The 15,158-nt window shown below is 41.8% G+C and overlaps 1 protein-coding gene and 1 non-coding gene across 2 annotated transcripts; one reads left to right on the top strand and one right to left on the bottom strand.

Moving 5' to 3' along the window:
• Window positions 1–6,685: 6,685 nt before the first annotated feature.
• On the bottom strand, window positions 6,686–6,758 carry Trnar-acg (transfer RNA arginine (anticodon ACG)). The gene has a single exon. It is a non-coding gene; the product is annotated as a tRNA-Arg (tRNA).
• A 347-nt stretch (window positions 6,759–7,105) lies between these two features.
• Window positions 7,106–15,047, top strand: Prmt5 (protein arginine methyltransferase 5). Its single transcript, XM_076848158.2, has 17 exons — window positions 7,106–7,236; window positions 7,833–7,951; window positions 8,251–8,336; window positions 8,518–8,652; window positions 9,359–9,471; window positions 9,616–9,665; window positions 9,866–10,029; window positions 10,478–10,639; window positions 10,811–10,888; window positions 10,981–11,039; window positions 11,122–11,244; window positions 11,333–11,508; window positions 12,344–12,453; window positions 12,677–12,770; window positions 12,934–13,050; window positions 13,252–13,316; window positions 14,487–15,047. The coding sequence occupies exons 1-17, from the start codon at window positions 7,127–7,129 to the stop codon at window positions 14,637–14,639; spliced, it is 1,914 nt and encodes a 637-aa protein (XP_076704273.1). The 5' UTR covers window positions 7,106–7,126; the 3' UTR covers window positions 14,640–15,047.
• The last annotated feature ends 111 nt before the right edge of the window (window positions 15,048–15,158 follow it).

Genomic DNA, 15,158 nt, shown 5'->3' with positions numbered 1-15,158 from the left:
TCTCCAACTCCATTTACCTGCAAGTGCCTTGATTTTATTCTTTTTTTTTAATGATTTAAAAAAGAATAAAAGTGTGCTCATCTGGTATGCGTGGGGTGCTGGGTTCAATCCTTAACATCACATAAAAATAAAATAAAGATGTTGTGTCCACCGAAAACTAAAAAATAAATATTAAAAAATTCTCTCTCTCTTTATTTTTTTAAATTTTTAAAAATTCTTTTTAAAATTTTTATTGTTGGTTGTTCAAAACATTACATAGTTTTTGATATATCATATTTCACACTTTGATTCAAGTGGGTTATGAACTCCCATTTTTACCCCGTATACAGATTGCAGAATCACATTGGTTACACATCCATTGATTTACATATTGCCATAATAGTGTCTGTTGTATTCTGCTGCCTTTCCTATCCTCTACTATCCCCCCTCCCCCCCTCCCCTCCCCTCTTCTCTCTCTACCCCCTCTACTGTAATTCATTTCTCCCCCTTGTATTTTTTTCCCTTTCCCCTCACTTCCTCTTGTATGTAATTTTGTATACCCCTGAGGGTCTCCTTCCATTTCCATGCAATTTCCCTTCTCTCTCCCTTTCCCTCCCACCTCTCATCCCTGTTTAATGTTAATCTTCTTCTCATGCTCTTCTTCCCTACTCTGTTCTTAGTTACTCTCCTTATATCAAAGAAGACATTTGGCATTTGTTTTTAAGTGATTGGCTAGCTTCACTTAGCATAATCTGCTCTAATGCCATCCATTTCCCTGCAAATTCCATGATTTTGTCATTTTTTAATGCAGAGTAATACTCCATTGTGTATAAATGCCACATTTTTTTTATCCATTCGTCTATTGAAGGGCATCTAGGTTGGTTCTACAGTCTTGCTATTGTGAATTGTGCTGCTATGAACATGGATGTAGCAGTGTCCCTGTAGTATGCTCTTTTTTAGGTCTTTAGGGAATAGACTGAGAAGGGGAATAGCTGGGTCAAATGGTGGTTCCATTCCCAGCTTTCCAAGAAATCTCCATACTGCTTTCCAAATTGGCCGCACCAATTTGCAGTCCCACCAGCAATGTACAAATGTACCCTTTTCCCCACATCCTCGCCAGCACTTGTTGTTGTTCGACTTCCTAATGGCTGCCAATCTTACTGGAGTTAGATGGTATCTTAGGGTGGTTTTTTATTTTGGGGGGGGGTACTGGGGATTGAACTCAGGAGTGCTCTACTACTGAGCCATACCCCAGCCCTTTTTTGTATTTATTTAGAAACAGGGTCTCACTGAGTTGCTTAGGGCCTCATTAAGTTGCTGAGGCTGGCTTTGAACTTGCAATCCTTCTGTCTCATCCTCCTGAGCTCTGGGATTACAGGTGTGCCACTGTGCCCCAGGATGATGTTTTAATGTTAAGATCAAAGGTTCTGGGGCTGGGGTTGTGGCTCAGTGGTAGAGCAGTTGCCTAGCATGAGCAAGGCACTGGGTTTCTTAGCACCACATATAAATAAATAAAATAAAGGTCCATTGACAACTAAAAAATATTAAAGAAAAGAAAAAAAAAAGATCAAAGATTCTCCAGGCTCTAGTTCCTGCATCCATAGAAAAAAAGCACTTCCTATCTGCCAGGGTTCTTGTGAATGTAAAGTGTTTTTCACACAATTTGACACAAAATAATAGGTTAATTAATATTTGCTGTTATTATTGTCACAAATTAAATTCATATACTTAATCATACATATGTTTCATATATAACCAGCCTATTTCTGGGCTATTGATTTGGCTCTTTTATTCTATTTTTTACCAACTACAGTAACTGTTTATTTGTTTGTATATTATTTGTTTCACAGTGTTTGAGGTAAAGAGCTAAAAATTTGAGATTTCCCTCTCTCTTTTTGAGTTTTCTTTGCTTTTCTTGTCTGATTTTATTGCAAATGAACAGTAAAATTATTTTTATCAAGTAACAAAAGATTCCATTAAAATCATGATTGAATGTTGTAAAAGTGAGAAATTACTTCAGTAAGCACTGACATCTTTATAGGATTCATTTTTTTTTTCTAAGAATAAGGTTTATTTCTCCATTTTTTTCAGACTTCTATTATATCTTTCAGCAAAATTTTGTAATTTTGCTTATATAGGTTCCTAACATTTTTTTCAGAAAGTTACAACTAAGTATTTCATCTCAATGTTACTTTTATCATTGTGGATAGGGAAAATCCTAGTAACAATAGCTAACGTATATGGAAAGTTTACCATGTGCAGAGTAGAGTCTAAAAACTTCACTATATTAATAATTTCATCTTTATAACAACTTTTTTGAGATAAGAATTACTATTTACATTCCTATTTTATGAATGAGGAAAGTGAAGCCAGAGGCTACATTCACTTGGTTAGTACATGGATGAACAAGGCTTTAAACTCATCCACTCCTCAGGCAATACCCCTAGCTAAGATGTTACTGGGATCTTCTCATTTATTTATTATTTTATTTTATTTTTTTAAATATTTTATTTTTTGTTTTCGTCGAACACAACATCTTTGTTTGTATGTGGTGCTGAGGATCCAACCCTGGCCGCACGCATACCAGGCGAGCGTGCTACCGCTTGAGCCACATCCCCAGCCCCTCTTCTCATTTATTTATTTTACATTGCTGGGATCAACGTAATCATCTGCCTTACACATGCTGGGCAGATGCTTTACCACTGAGCTACATTCCCAGTTTGGATATTTTTATTAATTATGTCTTCTAAGTGTTTCTTGGTATATAAAAAGGCTACTGATTCACATTTGTCTGCATCACCTGACTTCTCTGCATTGTATTATTCTCATCACTTAAAAATTGATTCTCACAGGTTTTCTATGCATTCAATCATATCATCTGCAAACAATGATAAATTTACTTCTCCCATTCCAAAATTTATAACTTCTTTTTTTTTCTATTTCCAGTCTCATTGTATTAAACTTTTCAGAATACTAAGATTATTTAGTTATGAAACTAGACATTCTTATTTTATCTTTACCTGAGTTGTTGAATTTAATAGATATATGTATATATGAAGAATATTCAAATATTCAGACTATTAATATTTGTGGCTTAGAGGTAGAGTGCTTGCCTGGCATGTGTGAGGCCCTGGGTTTGATCCTTAGCACCACATATAAATAAAGAAATAAAGTAAAAAATCCTTGGCAACTAAAGAATATATTTTTTAAAAGAATGTTTTTAGGAAATAAAACTAACTTAATATGTTTTATTCTTTGGCTATTAAAAAGGATCACTTTTTTTTTTTTTTGGTAGTACTGGTGATTGAAGGACACACTATCATTGAATTACATTCCCAAACTCTTTTTATTTTTTATTTGAAATAGAGTCTCACTAAGTTGCTAAGGCTGGCCTCAAACTCATAATCTTCCTACCTCCTCAGCCTCCTGAGTAGCTTGGATTACAGATGTGCACCACCACCACTACTTGCCTTGTTTATTTTTGACCCATTATATAAATTTCTTTACACCTAACCTGTGTTAAGTCCTGAGGTAAATACTAATTGGTCGTGTTATATAATTATTATGTTAATACATTGTTAAATTTTGTATTAATTCTAAATATTTTAGGATTTTTACATTTATATCCATAAGTGAGACTGGCCAATAGCTTTTTTGGGGTGCTATTCTGATAGGTTTTGATATTAGGAATGTTCTGGTTTCATAAATAAATTGGGTAGTTTTCCATCTTTTTCTATGTTCAGAACAGTGCCTGCTCTTTCTATTCATTTTGACAGATAAATACCATATAATAGAGATGACAAGGAAGAAAATGCAAATTGGCACAGATTATTTTGCCTCAGTAACTCTGCCACTTTGTAGCTAGAGGACAGCTTTGATTGTGAAGAAGCAATTTGGAGCAGTAGGAGGGTCAAACCTGCTGTTATTGTGTTGTTGAAGAGTGTGGCGGGCTGGACAGGCACTGAGGTGAGCTAGGTGAACAGAGGTGGGTCTGGTGGAGAGGCAAGTACTGAGGGAGAAGGTGAGCACAACAAAAGATGAAAAGAGGCTTTACAATGGACTGGGGGTGTTTACACAAAGACCAAAAAATGGGGATCAGATAGAACTGGGCGTGAAGGCAAGGAATACTGGCGGGCTTGGTGGGAGAATTATCTGAGAATAAAGTACTCCTTCCCTTCTAAACAAATCTCTAATGCTCTCTGGCCTGTTGGTCACTGGCTCCTACTGGAAAAAGTAACCAAAGCATTTGCCCTCTGTGTGAATCTTCATCCCAGCAAAGGCCTACATTCTACAACAGTAATTCTCATGCTTCAGAGTATACGAGTTCAGTGTGGAGGGCAGAGCAGACGGAAGCAGAGCATAAGATCAATGTCACCAACTTTGACTTAAAGCCTAGTACATGCAGCCAAGTCCTATAAGAGATTCTGTTTCTTTTTCAGTCTTTCCCTTCTTGCTTCTCTACAGCTCAGATAGGCAAACCCACACTTACATACTTTTTTTTTTTCTTTTTTAAATAGCCTATGAAAGCTCAAAGAATGGGAGTAATGTGGTTTGGAATTACTGTGAACTATTCAGCATGATGCTTGCCACATGGCTGAGGCCATTTTGAATGAAAAAAAAACAAGGACAACACAGACGAATGAAATTCAGCCCATGTAAACTTACTTTGTCAGTTAAACATTTTAAGCTTTTTTTATTTTTTGTAGATGGGCAGAATGCCTTTATTTTGTTTATTTTTTTGTAATGAACCCAATGCCTCACACATGCTTTAGGCAAGCACTCTGCCATTGAGCTACAGCCCCAGCCTGGCTCTTTCTTTCTTTCTTTTTTAGACAAAGCCTTTTGAAAATTATTTTAACTGGTAGAAAAACTGACATAACTGTTTCATAGATTTCCTTCTTTTCCTCTCACAGGAATGGGTACTAACAACCAACAGAGCCACCAGTTTGACACCAGAAGCACAGATGGTCCACAACCCAGATAATTAGCATCTGAAGAAGAAACAACATGTAATAAGTCTTCTATGAATGTAGAAGGTTGGGCAAAAAACCGGCAAATAAGCAGCAAGCCTCCTCATGAACTCCTTTTGACTTGTTAACATGTCCACAGAGCACTCATCCACTTCCTGGGGGCAACTATCTACTGGAAAGACCTTCAGAAAAGAATTCCAAATATATTCTGTAGACACTGCACCCTAAAGGAGAGGACCATAACTCCCCTTTCCTTAGATATGGGACATACATAGTAACTTCCTTCCAAAGACTACAGTATGGAAAGTTGGGGTTAGGCAAGTGGGAAGGGGAGAATCACTTTGCAGTGGAGAAAGCTGACAAACTCTACTTCTGCCAGGTGATAAAAGTTAACATCAACAGTCATAAATCATGGTGATTACTATCCAAGTACTCTTGATATGATGTAATGAAAATGGCACTTTACCTCTCTGATCTTCCTTCCTAAAAACAGACAACCCCAGTCTAATCATGAGAAAAACATAAAATAAACTACGAAAGAGGGGCATCTTACAATATACCTCACCAGTACTCATCAAAAACAAGGGACAGCTGAGAAATTGTCAAAGCCAATAGAAGCCTAAGGAGGCATGACAACTAAATGTAACATAGTATCCTTCATGGAATCCTGGAGCAGAAAAAGATATGGTAACAACAATATAATAATAATTTTTAAAATGGGACAAAAGCACCTCCAACCCCTTTGTAGTACATTTAGTTATTTGGTTTTCTAACTTTCATCCTCTTGGGGCACTTACATAAATATCCTCAAAGCATATCCTTTCCACACCCTTTCTGTGTTTCATAGGGCTCTGTTCCCTCCCCCCGCCCTCCGGGGCCACGATGATCATCCACTCTTATGGCTTCAAACTGCTTTTCCTCTGGAGACTTCCAAATCTTGTCTGATTCAGATCAATGTTCATGCAACTCTGTATTACACAGCGCCCCCTAGATGTTCAATTCAGCATATCCAAACCCAAATCCTGATTCTCCCTTTAGGGGCATTACTCTAGTTTCTCGCCTGTGTTACTGTGCAGAAACCTGGGCATCCCCCTGACTTCTTTCTCTGGGCTCCCCGCTAGCCAGCCCCTGAATTCTATCAGCAATTCCTGTGTAGGGACTCCTGTACGTATTCTCCTCTGCAACCCCCACTACGGGCGCTCAACACCTGTGGGGCTCCCTGCCTTCAGGTGCTCCATTATCCTCTCTAGGTCTTTCCTAGCTTCATTCTTTTCCTCCTTTTCTGTGTCTCTAGCAGCTATTCACATGGAAAAAAAAAATCGAGTCCCCTCCAGGTAGTTCCACAAATCTTGTGCATTGTAATCCTTTGCCATTGATTCCCTTTCTTTATCTTGAAGTGTGTGTGTGTGTGTGTGTGTGTGTTGTGTGTTTAGGTATTTATTTACATCTTCTGTTCCAGACAGAGAATCAGTAGGAATTAGTGGCTAATTTACCGCAGTCTGTTTTAAAATGAAGCACATTAAAGGGGCAAATTCTAATTTAATTGTTCCAGCCTCTAAACTCGTTTTCTGTGTTCAGATGGACTTAAGTAATGATACAAAAAACACCTTTGAAAGAAGTGCCAGGGAGCGCTCACCAATTTGAGACATGAAAATCAAGAGTAAGAAGATAATGAGGGAACAGTAAAAGAGAAAGAATGGGTGCATAGGGTTGCAATAAAGGAGTACCAGTCCCAACGAGCCAGCCAGGAGTCGAACCTGGAATCTTCTGATCCGTAGTCAGACGCGTTATCCATTGCGCCACTGGCCCCGAGACAATCGCGCTAGGCTCAGTGATGACACTTCAAGCTTACACTGCAGGGTTTCCTGGGACGTGTAGTCTCATTAGTCTCATAGTTGGGTTCTACGGATACATGAGGCATTCTGGGAGACTGGAGCTCGTCACAGACGAGAAGCTGAGATTGGTGGATCTACGGGAGCCACGCCGCACGTCACTGTGCAGCCCGCGGATTGGCGGGAGGAGCCGTCCCCCCCCCCACCCCTCCGCCTCCTGCTCGGGAGCCGTGGACGACGCTCTGGTTGTTAAGGCGACTCGTCCCGCCTCCTGGGGACCTTTTTCCGCTTTGTGATTGGCTACTAGTATCAAGGAATCCCGGCGTGGACAGCGCGAGGGAAAAGATGGCGGCGATGGCGGTCGGTGGTGCTGGTGGGAGCCGCGTGTCCAGCGGGAGGGACCTGAATTGCGTCCCCGAAATAGCTGACACATTGGGGGCTGTGGCCAAGCAGGGGTGAGGGCCGGACCTCCGAGTGGAATTCGGGGTCCGAACTCGGGGACTGAGAGGGCAGACTCTATCGGGGATGAGGGCATGAGAAACCATTACTTGAGGGGAGAATCCTCGACCCCTGGAACGCGAGGAAAGAAACTTATGGGGTGGAGGGTCACTGAATCCAAAAGTCGGGGGAGTTGTTGGGGAAACTCAAAAGGGCGCACAGTCAGTTTAGGGAGGTTGAGATTATTGTTTGGGAGTGGGAGGAAGTGTTAGGGGGTAAGGGAGAGAAGAGGTTAATCTTGAGTGGGGAGGCATGGGCAGTACTGGGGCAAATCTGAACGTGATAGTCCTGGAAGGCCAGTGACATCAGGAAAGAAAGAATGCTGCTTTTCGTAGATTTCCATCTTTTCTTCTTATTCATCTTTTCCTTGTTTGTGTTTCTGGAAAAGTTGAGGCACAATGCAGCCCCAAGGTGGGCTGAACTCAGCAACCCAGAGGGGTGAATGATGGCAGCTGCAAAGGCTGTGCAAAAGCATGATAGTCTAAACCGTTTTTGGATCTCTGGGCACTGCTGCTCACATTACATGATGATTCTGGGTCTGTCGTGGTTGTAGGTTTGATTTCCTCTGCATGCCTGTCTTCCACCCGCGTTTCAAGAGGGAGTTCACTCAGGAACCTGCTAAGAATCGGCCTGGCCCCCAGACACGATCAGACCTACTGCTGTCAGGAAGGGGTAGGGACCATCCCCTGTGTCCTTTAATTATTAGAGGCAGTGACAATTTATGCTTTATCAGGGCCCTCAGACTCTTCCTTTTCTGACTTGGATATATTGGTTAGTCCTGGGATATAGAGAACTCTTGTTTTCTCCTTGTCTGCTTGCTAAAAGCCTTAGTTTCCTATTTTGCATCAGGCTGTCCCATATCTATGATAGCAAAAGTCTCTCATCTCTACTCTGTTCCCTGCTAAGAACTAGAAATTGAAAAAGTGCTGAACCTTATTCAGTCTTTGTCTTTCTTGGATGGGGGAGTGCAGACTGGAATACGCTAATTGTGGGAAAGCTTTCCCCATGGATTCATCCAGACTCCAAAGTGGAGAAGATCCGCAGGAACTCGGAGGCGGTAAGACTTTTGAACTCTCCATAGAATCTTTCTAAAGATTGGTAGGTCTCTCATGAAGCTGGGAAGGGAGAGTAGTCCCACACCCCATAGCCTGGCATATCAAGGTAAATCAACAGATACAGTATAATAAAAACTATTTGGTTGTTATCTCTTAACCTTTTACTCTTGATCTCCATTCTAGGCTATGTTACAGGAGCTGAATTTTGGGGCATATCTGGGTCTTCCAGCTTTCCTGCTGCCCCTTAATCAGGAAGATAATACAAACCTGGCCAGAGTTTTGACCAACCACATCCACACTGGCCACCATTCCTCCATGGTATGGCTGTGGGGCTCTTTTTCTGCTGCATATCATGCCAGTCAGGCTGTACTAAGTACCTTCCAGTGCCCAGCTGTTCAGTGGTGTACTGGGCAGATTTGTCAGTTGCTCTCCCTAACCCCTATCAAAGAATATATAGGGCCGGGGGTGTAGCTTAGTGGTCAGCTGCTTGCCTAGCATTTGCAAGGCCCTAGATTTGATCTCCAGTCCTTAAAATGATATAGAAGCCTACAGTTAATCTTTTCCATAAATAAAAGACAAGGCAGGTTTTTGTACATATAAGAATATGGGGGCTGTGGCTCAGTGGTAGCGCACTTGCCTAGCAAGTGTGAGGCACTGGATTCGACTCTCAGCACCACATATAAAATAAATAAATAAATAAAAGTCTATCAACAGCTAAAAAATATTTTAAAAAAATATATACAAGATACAAGCTGGAGTTGTGGCACAGAGGTAGAGCGCTTGCCTAGCATGCATAAGGCATTGGGTTTGATCCCCAGCACCACATTAAAAAAATAAATAAATAAAGGTATTGTGTTCGTCTATAGCTAAATATTTTAATATATGTACAAGATAGACATAATCATAAATTGGGAAAGGCTTACAAGGGGATTGATTTGCAATCTGAATCTTTTTAATTGGGGGAAACTTTCTGGACATAATTAATTCAAAACAAAGTTCTAAAAGGCTACCTGTTCATATGCAGTTCTGGATGCGGGTACCCTTGGTGGCACCAGAGGACCTGAGAGATGATATAATTGAGAATGCACCAGCTACACACATAGAAGAGTACAGTGGAGAGGAGAAGACTTGGATGTGGTATGTCTCCTTTGTTGCTGTATCAGGGCAAAGTACAGGATGAGGGGAAGTACAGGGTGGAACTAATAAGAGTTCTCCTTGAGCTATGGTGATCGGTAGGCCATATGCATTTGATAGTATTTTTCTGTATTTGACTCTGGACAGGTGGCACAACTTCCGGACTTTATGTGACTATAGCAAGAGGATTGCAGTAGGTAAGTCCATAAGGGTCCTGGGATAGTATGACCTCCTGAGAATAAAAGTCAACATTATCATGTATACTGAGCATTTTGATTACTTTCCCTGTTCCTCAATCTGCCTTGTACTTGTGAAAAGGAAACAAATCTTGTGCAAAGGAGCAAGGAAAGGCTTTTGACTGGCAGTGGTTGATAGGTCTCTTTCTTCCCTTGTGTAGCTCTTGAAATTGGGGCTGACCTGCCCTCTAATCATGTCATTGATCGTTGGCTTGGGGAGCCCATCAAAGCAGCCATTCTCCCTACTAGCATTTTCCTGACCAACAAGAAGGGATTTCCTGTTCTTTCTAAGGTGCACCAGAGGTTGATATTCCGGCTCCTCAAGGTGGGTGAAACAGTTCTAGAGGTGGTCTAGCTTGACTATATATGTAAGCTGCTTTCCCTCTCCCCCAACCCCTACAGGGCTGTTTTCTTCTCTGGTTTCTGGAGAATAATTTCAGTTAAGGAAAAAAAAAAAAAAAGGACAAATGTCAGTAAGAACCCCAGAAACTTTTCAAAAGGAGCAAGACCACATGAGAACTTTGCAGAAATTTTCATTTAGGAAGTTACACAGCAAGGATCCATGTGGCCCTTTGAGCTAATATGATACTTAATATACTATAAAATGGCTTTGTAATTTTATTGGTGGTTTTGCTTCTTTTGTTGGTATTAGGGCAGATATTTGAGAACTGTTGGTCTGTCCTTATTTCATAATAGGGCTCTTTGGCCATAAACCACAGTATCCCAGAATCTTGGTTTGATGGCTGTATCTAATGATCTGACTTCTCTCATAGTTGGAGGTGCAGTTCATTATCACAGGCACCAACCACCACTCAGAGAAGGAGTTTTGCTCTTACCTCCAGTACTTGGAATACTTAAGCCAGAACCGCCCTCCACCCAATGCCTATGAACTCTTTGCCAAGGGCTATGAAGACTATCTGCAGTCCCCACTCCAGGTGGGTTTGGGATGCATTGACAGGCAGGTGGTGGGGTAGAAAATATCTTAATACTAGATACCTCCAAATCCTACCAAAACTCATGAGACAGTGGGAAGTTTTTGATGTTTGGGTGCATCATCTTGCCAGAAACTGGCTAACTTACTTTGTCTTTTTCCTCTCATTTGTCAGCCACTAATGGATAATCTAGAATCTCAGACATATGAAGTATTTGAAAAGGATCCTATCAAATACTCCCAGTACCAGCAGGTACAGTGTGGGCCCAGGTTGGAAAGCACAGGGCCTGGATGACCTCGGTGAGGATGGGATTATAGCCATGAGGTCTTCTCTTCTTCTCCCAGGCCATCTATAAATGTCTGCTAGACCGAGTACCGGAAGAGGAGAAGGATACCAATGTCCAGTGAGTGTTCTCCCTGCAGTCCCAGGTTCTTTTGCGTCTTTTCTCTATATGCCAGATTTGCTTGACTCTTCTCCTTTCTTAGGGTTCTAATGGTGCTGGGAGCAGGCCGGGGTCCCCTGGTGAATGCTTCCCTGCGGGCAGCCAAGCAGGCTGACCGGCGGATAAAGCTGTACGCTGTGGAGAAGAACCCAAATGCTGTGGTGACGTGAGTAGCATCCTGCTTGCTGGGAAGTTTGTTCCTGTTGGCAGGTTTCTGTAAGAATTATCATCACTGGCATCATCTCTTGTTTCAGGCTAGAGAACTGGCAGTTTGAAGAATGGGGAAGCCAAGTGACAGTAGTCTCATCAGACATGCGGGAATGGGTGGCTCCAGAGAAAGCAGACATCATTGTCAGTGAGCTTCTGGGTTCCTTTGCTGATAATGAACTGTCACCTGAATGCCTGGATGGAGCACAGCACTTTCTGAAAGGTGCCTCCAAATTGGGTTGTATGAGGTGTTTGATGGTGGGTGGGGCAGCAACCTGCAGAACATTGCAGAATTTAGGGGAAGGTGGGTTGGACTTGGATCAAATCATGATTTGATCCATATGAGTGAGCTACTACTCACTGCCTATGTGCCCTTAGCAAATAAAGTCATCTCTCTGAGAGATTTGTAAAATAAGAGTAGTAGGCTATAGAGTAGAGATTCTTTACCTGAGGTCAATGGACTCCCTTGAGATATGGTATAATATGTACATTGGGCTTGATTTCATCAGGAATTTTTGTTGTTGTTGTTTGTTTTTGTGGTGCTGGGGATTGAACCCAGATCCTCGTGCATGTGAGGCAAGCACTCTACCTCAGCCCATCATCAGGAATTTTTGTGGAACTTTGTGACCCCCCCCAAAAGTTCACAACCACAACCTAAGAATATAGTCATGTATCATCAACAAGGATTGCATAGATGAGGTAGTCTCATAAGATTATGTCACCTAGTGATTTCATAGCCATCTTAGTTTGTGTAAGTACGCTCTATCACATTCACACAATGACAAAAATCACCCAGTAGTACATCTCAGAACTTGTTATTAATGCATGACTGTATCTTAGGTTTCTTCAATTTTAATCTGTGACTCTATGAATTAACCTAGAAATAGAATCCCTCATGATGAGAAGTTAGGAATAGGCTAGTCTGTGAATGTGACAATATCAAGCTGTCTTCCTGTCATGGCGATGGCACCGTTCTATGAGTTTTGATGTGAGAAGTTTGAACCTTTGATTAGTGTAGATATATACCATTTACCTACTTTGACCTTCCTGCTGTGCAGATGATGGTGTGAGCATTCCTGGGGAGTACACCTCTTTTTTGGCTCCCATCTCCTCCTCCAAGCTGTACAATGAAGTCCGAGCCTGTCGGGAAAAGGACCGTGACCCCGAGGTAAAAAACTATTCTCTTCTGGAAGGAAGTGATACTCTTTAGTACTGTTTTCTTCCAATGGAAAAGATGAAGTGATGAAAGAGAAGTTGGGGATGGAGGAAAGTGGTTGAAGTAAAACTTATCTTTTTCTGTGTCCCTGGGTCTTTAGCCTTTTCTCCCCAGGGAAGTAGGTGTCTCTTGTCTTGTCCTCCAGCTCTTGCTTTCTCTCTCTCACTTGGGACAGGCCCAGTTTGAAATGCCTTATGTGGTACGGCTGCACAACTTTCACCAGCTGTCTGCGCCCCAGCCCTGTTTCACCTTTAGCCATCCCAACAGAGGTAGGTTCCTGCATGGTTAGCTCACCTACCCTCCTGCTTTCTCCACTTGCTCTCTTAAGTCTGCCCTATCTAGGTTTCCCTTCTGGGTCTTCTCATGCTTTAGTCCAAGTTTTCCAGGACTTCTGACTCCTCATCTCATCACCCCCATAATCTTTCCTATCAGATCCTATGATTGACAACAACCGTTACTGTACCTTGGAGTTTCCTGTGGAAGTGAACACTGTGCTACATGGGTTTGCAGGCTACTTTGAGACTGTGCTTTATCAGGACATCACTCTGAGTGAGTGTCTGGGGACTAGGGTATTAGGGTGTGCTGTCTGGAGAGTTTGTGTACATGTCTCTTTTAGATTCATAATAAGCCCCAGAGTCAGTGGAAATCTTTGATTACTTGTTTCCATGATTATAGAAGAGACACTTTTCAGCTTCAGCAAAAGGCATAGTCACACACATATCAATTGTTTTCTTTATTTTGTTGGCACAGGTATTCGTCCAGAGACTCACTCTCCTGGGATGTTCTCATGGTTTCCCATCCTATTCCCCATTAAGGTAGGAATTGCTGTTAAAACTTTGTAGGGCCACATATAGTGGGGCATACCTGTAATCCTAGTAACTCGGGGTGCTGAGGCTGGAGGACTGCAAGTTCAAGACAGTCTTAGCATCTTAGTGAAACCCTCTTTAAAAAAAAAAAAAAAGAGGCTGGGAGGCTGGGGATATTAACTCAGTGGTAGAGTTTGCTGGGTTTAATTCCCAGTCCTGGGAGGCATTGGGGGAGGGGGGAGACTAGGTTAAGGAGTAATTTCTGCCATTGGTGCTTGCTTCTTTCCTTTTCTCAGGATGATATTTGCTGTGACCTATGTTGTGCTGTTCTGGTCCTTGTAGGTCCTCGTAGGGTTATCTGCAGTACCTGGCCTTCCCGCATCTACTCTGGCTTCTCTGCAAGAGTCATGTTTTAAAAACTCAAATCTGATTTTATTGTTCTCCTACACTTAAATGCCTTTTCACTGCCCTATAGGATAAAGATCAAAATCTGAAACTGCTTGTAAAAGTTGGTCTGATTTAGTTTTTGGCTACCTTTCAGCTGCTGTTCCCTGGCTCCCACTGCCTCAGCCCTATATACCTTTTTTTGTTATTTCTCTAATATTCCTTCTTTTCTGCCTCAGGTTTTCACATCTCTTTTCTTTGCCTTGCTCATCTTTTCACCCATCTTTCAGATCTACTTGAATATTTCTAGTGTTAGATAAAACTCCCTGGCCTCCTAGTTATCACCACCCCCTACCTTTTTTTTTTTTTTTTTTTTTTTTTTTTAAGTACTGGGGATTGAACCCAGGGGCACTCTATTGCTGAGCTATGTCCCCTGCCCTTTTTATTTTTAGAGTCTCACTAAATTGCCCAGGCTGGCCTTGAACTTGTTATCCTGTGTCAACCTTCTGAGCCTTACAGGTGTACATTGTATACCACTGTGTCCAGTAGCATTCTTTCATAGATGCTTTCTGGCACCCTGTACACATTCACAGCACTCATCCAACCTTTATTTATTCAATATCTCCACCGGTAATTGTTTATTCAATGTTCAATTGTTCTGTATTCTGATAGATTTCAAACAAGTTTTATGAGGATTGGAATGGCTTACTGTGTTATTTACCATACCTACCCTGATACATTGCCACTTAAAATTCATTAGCTCTACCCTGAACCTTCTTTTCTTTCTTCTTACAGCAGCCCATTACCGTGCGTGAAGGCCAGACCATCTGTGTGCGTTTCTGGAGATGCAGCAATTCCAAGAAGGTGTGGTATGAGTGGGCTGTGACAGCACCAGTCTGTTCTGCTATTCACAACCCCACAGGTCGCTCATATACTATTGGCCTCTAGCCCTGTGTGCAAGAGTCTAGAGCCTTGGAAGCAGCTTTGGGTTCTCCTATAGCACAGAAGGTGCCGTACATCTGTGGGTGCAGTACATCTACGAATTCTTTGTCCATCAGAGGAGCATTTCCATTTGTTTACCTACTTTATATCAAGGTGGGCAAGGGATTAAAAATTGCAGAGCCCAAGTCACCAATCTGTGAAGACGTCAGACCAGGGTGTGTGAAATTAGTAGTGCTGGATCTGAAGTTACATCAACTCCAAGAGCATTCAGCTCCAAGAGCTTCGTGGAATAACCCTGAGAACATGTGGATTGAACAAATTTTCAGCTCTTCCCTGCCTTCTGTATTCCTGTTTTGATGGTTTTGTGTAAGAGGAAGTACAAATAAAGTGAAGTTATGGCCCTTTTCTGCTCTACCCTCCTGCCTCCCATACCTCACTCAGATGCAGGCATAATCAGATCTGTCCCATTATCCTAAGATCCAAAGGGTTCTAGCTTTATTCTCCACTAAAGAAGCTGAGTGAGAG

This window comes from Callospermophilus lateralis, chromosome 3 (assembly GCF_048772815.1).
Source record: "Callospermophilus lateralis isolate mCalLat2 chromosome 3, mCalLat2.hap1, whole genome shotgun sequence".
In the NCBI taxonomy this organism is placed as follows: Eukaryota; Metazoa; Chordata; class Mammalia; order Rodentia; family Sciuridae; genus Callospermophilus; species Callospermophilus lateralis.
This window is presented reverse-complemented; position numbering and strand designations above follow the sequence as displayed.

Bases quoted from the DNA above. Each gene is read 5' to 3' on its own strand.
- Prmt5 (XM_076848158.2), top strand. From the start codon at position 7,127: ATGGCGGCGATGGCGGTCGGTGGTGCTGGTGGGAGCCGCGTGTCCAGC. The intron at 8,337-8,517 runs GTAAGACTTTTG...TCTCCATTCTAG, and splicing joins TCCGCAGGAACTCGGAGGCG to GCTATGTTACAGGAGCTGAA. The intron at 13,317-14,486 runs GTAGGAATTGCT...TTCTTCTTACAG, and splicing joins CCATCCTATTCCCCATTAAG to CAGCCCATTACCGTGCGTGA.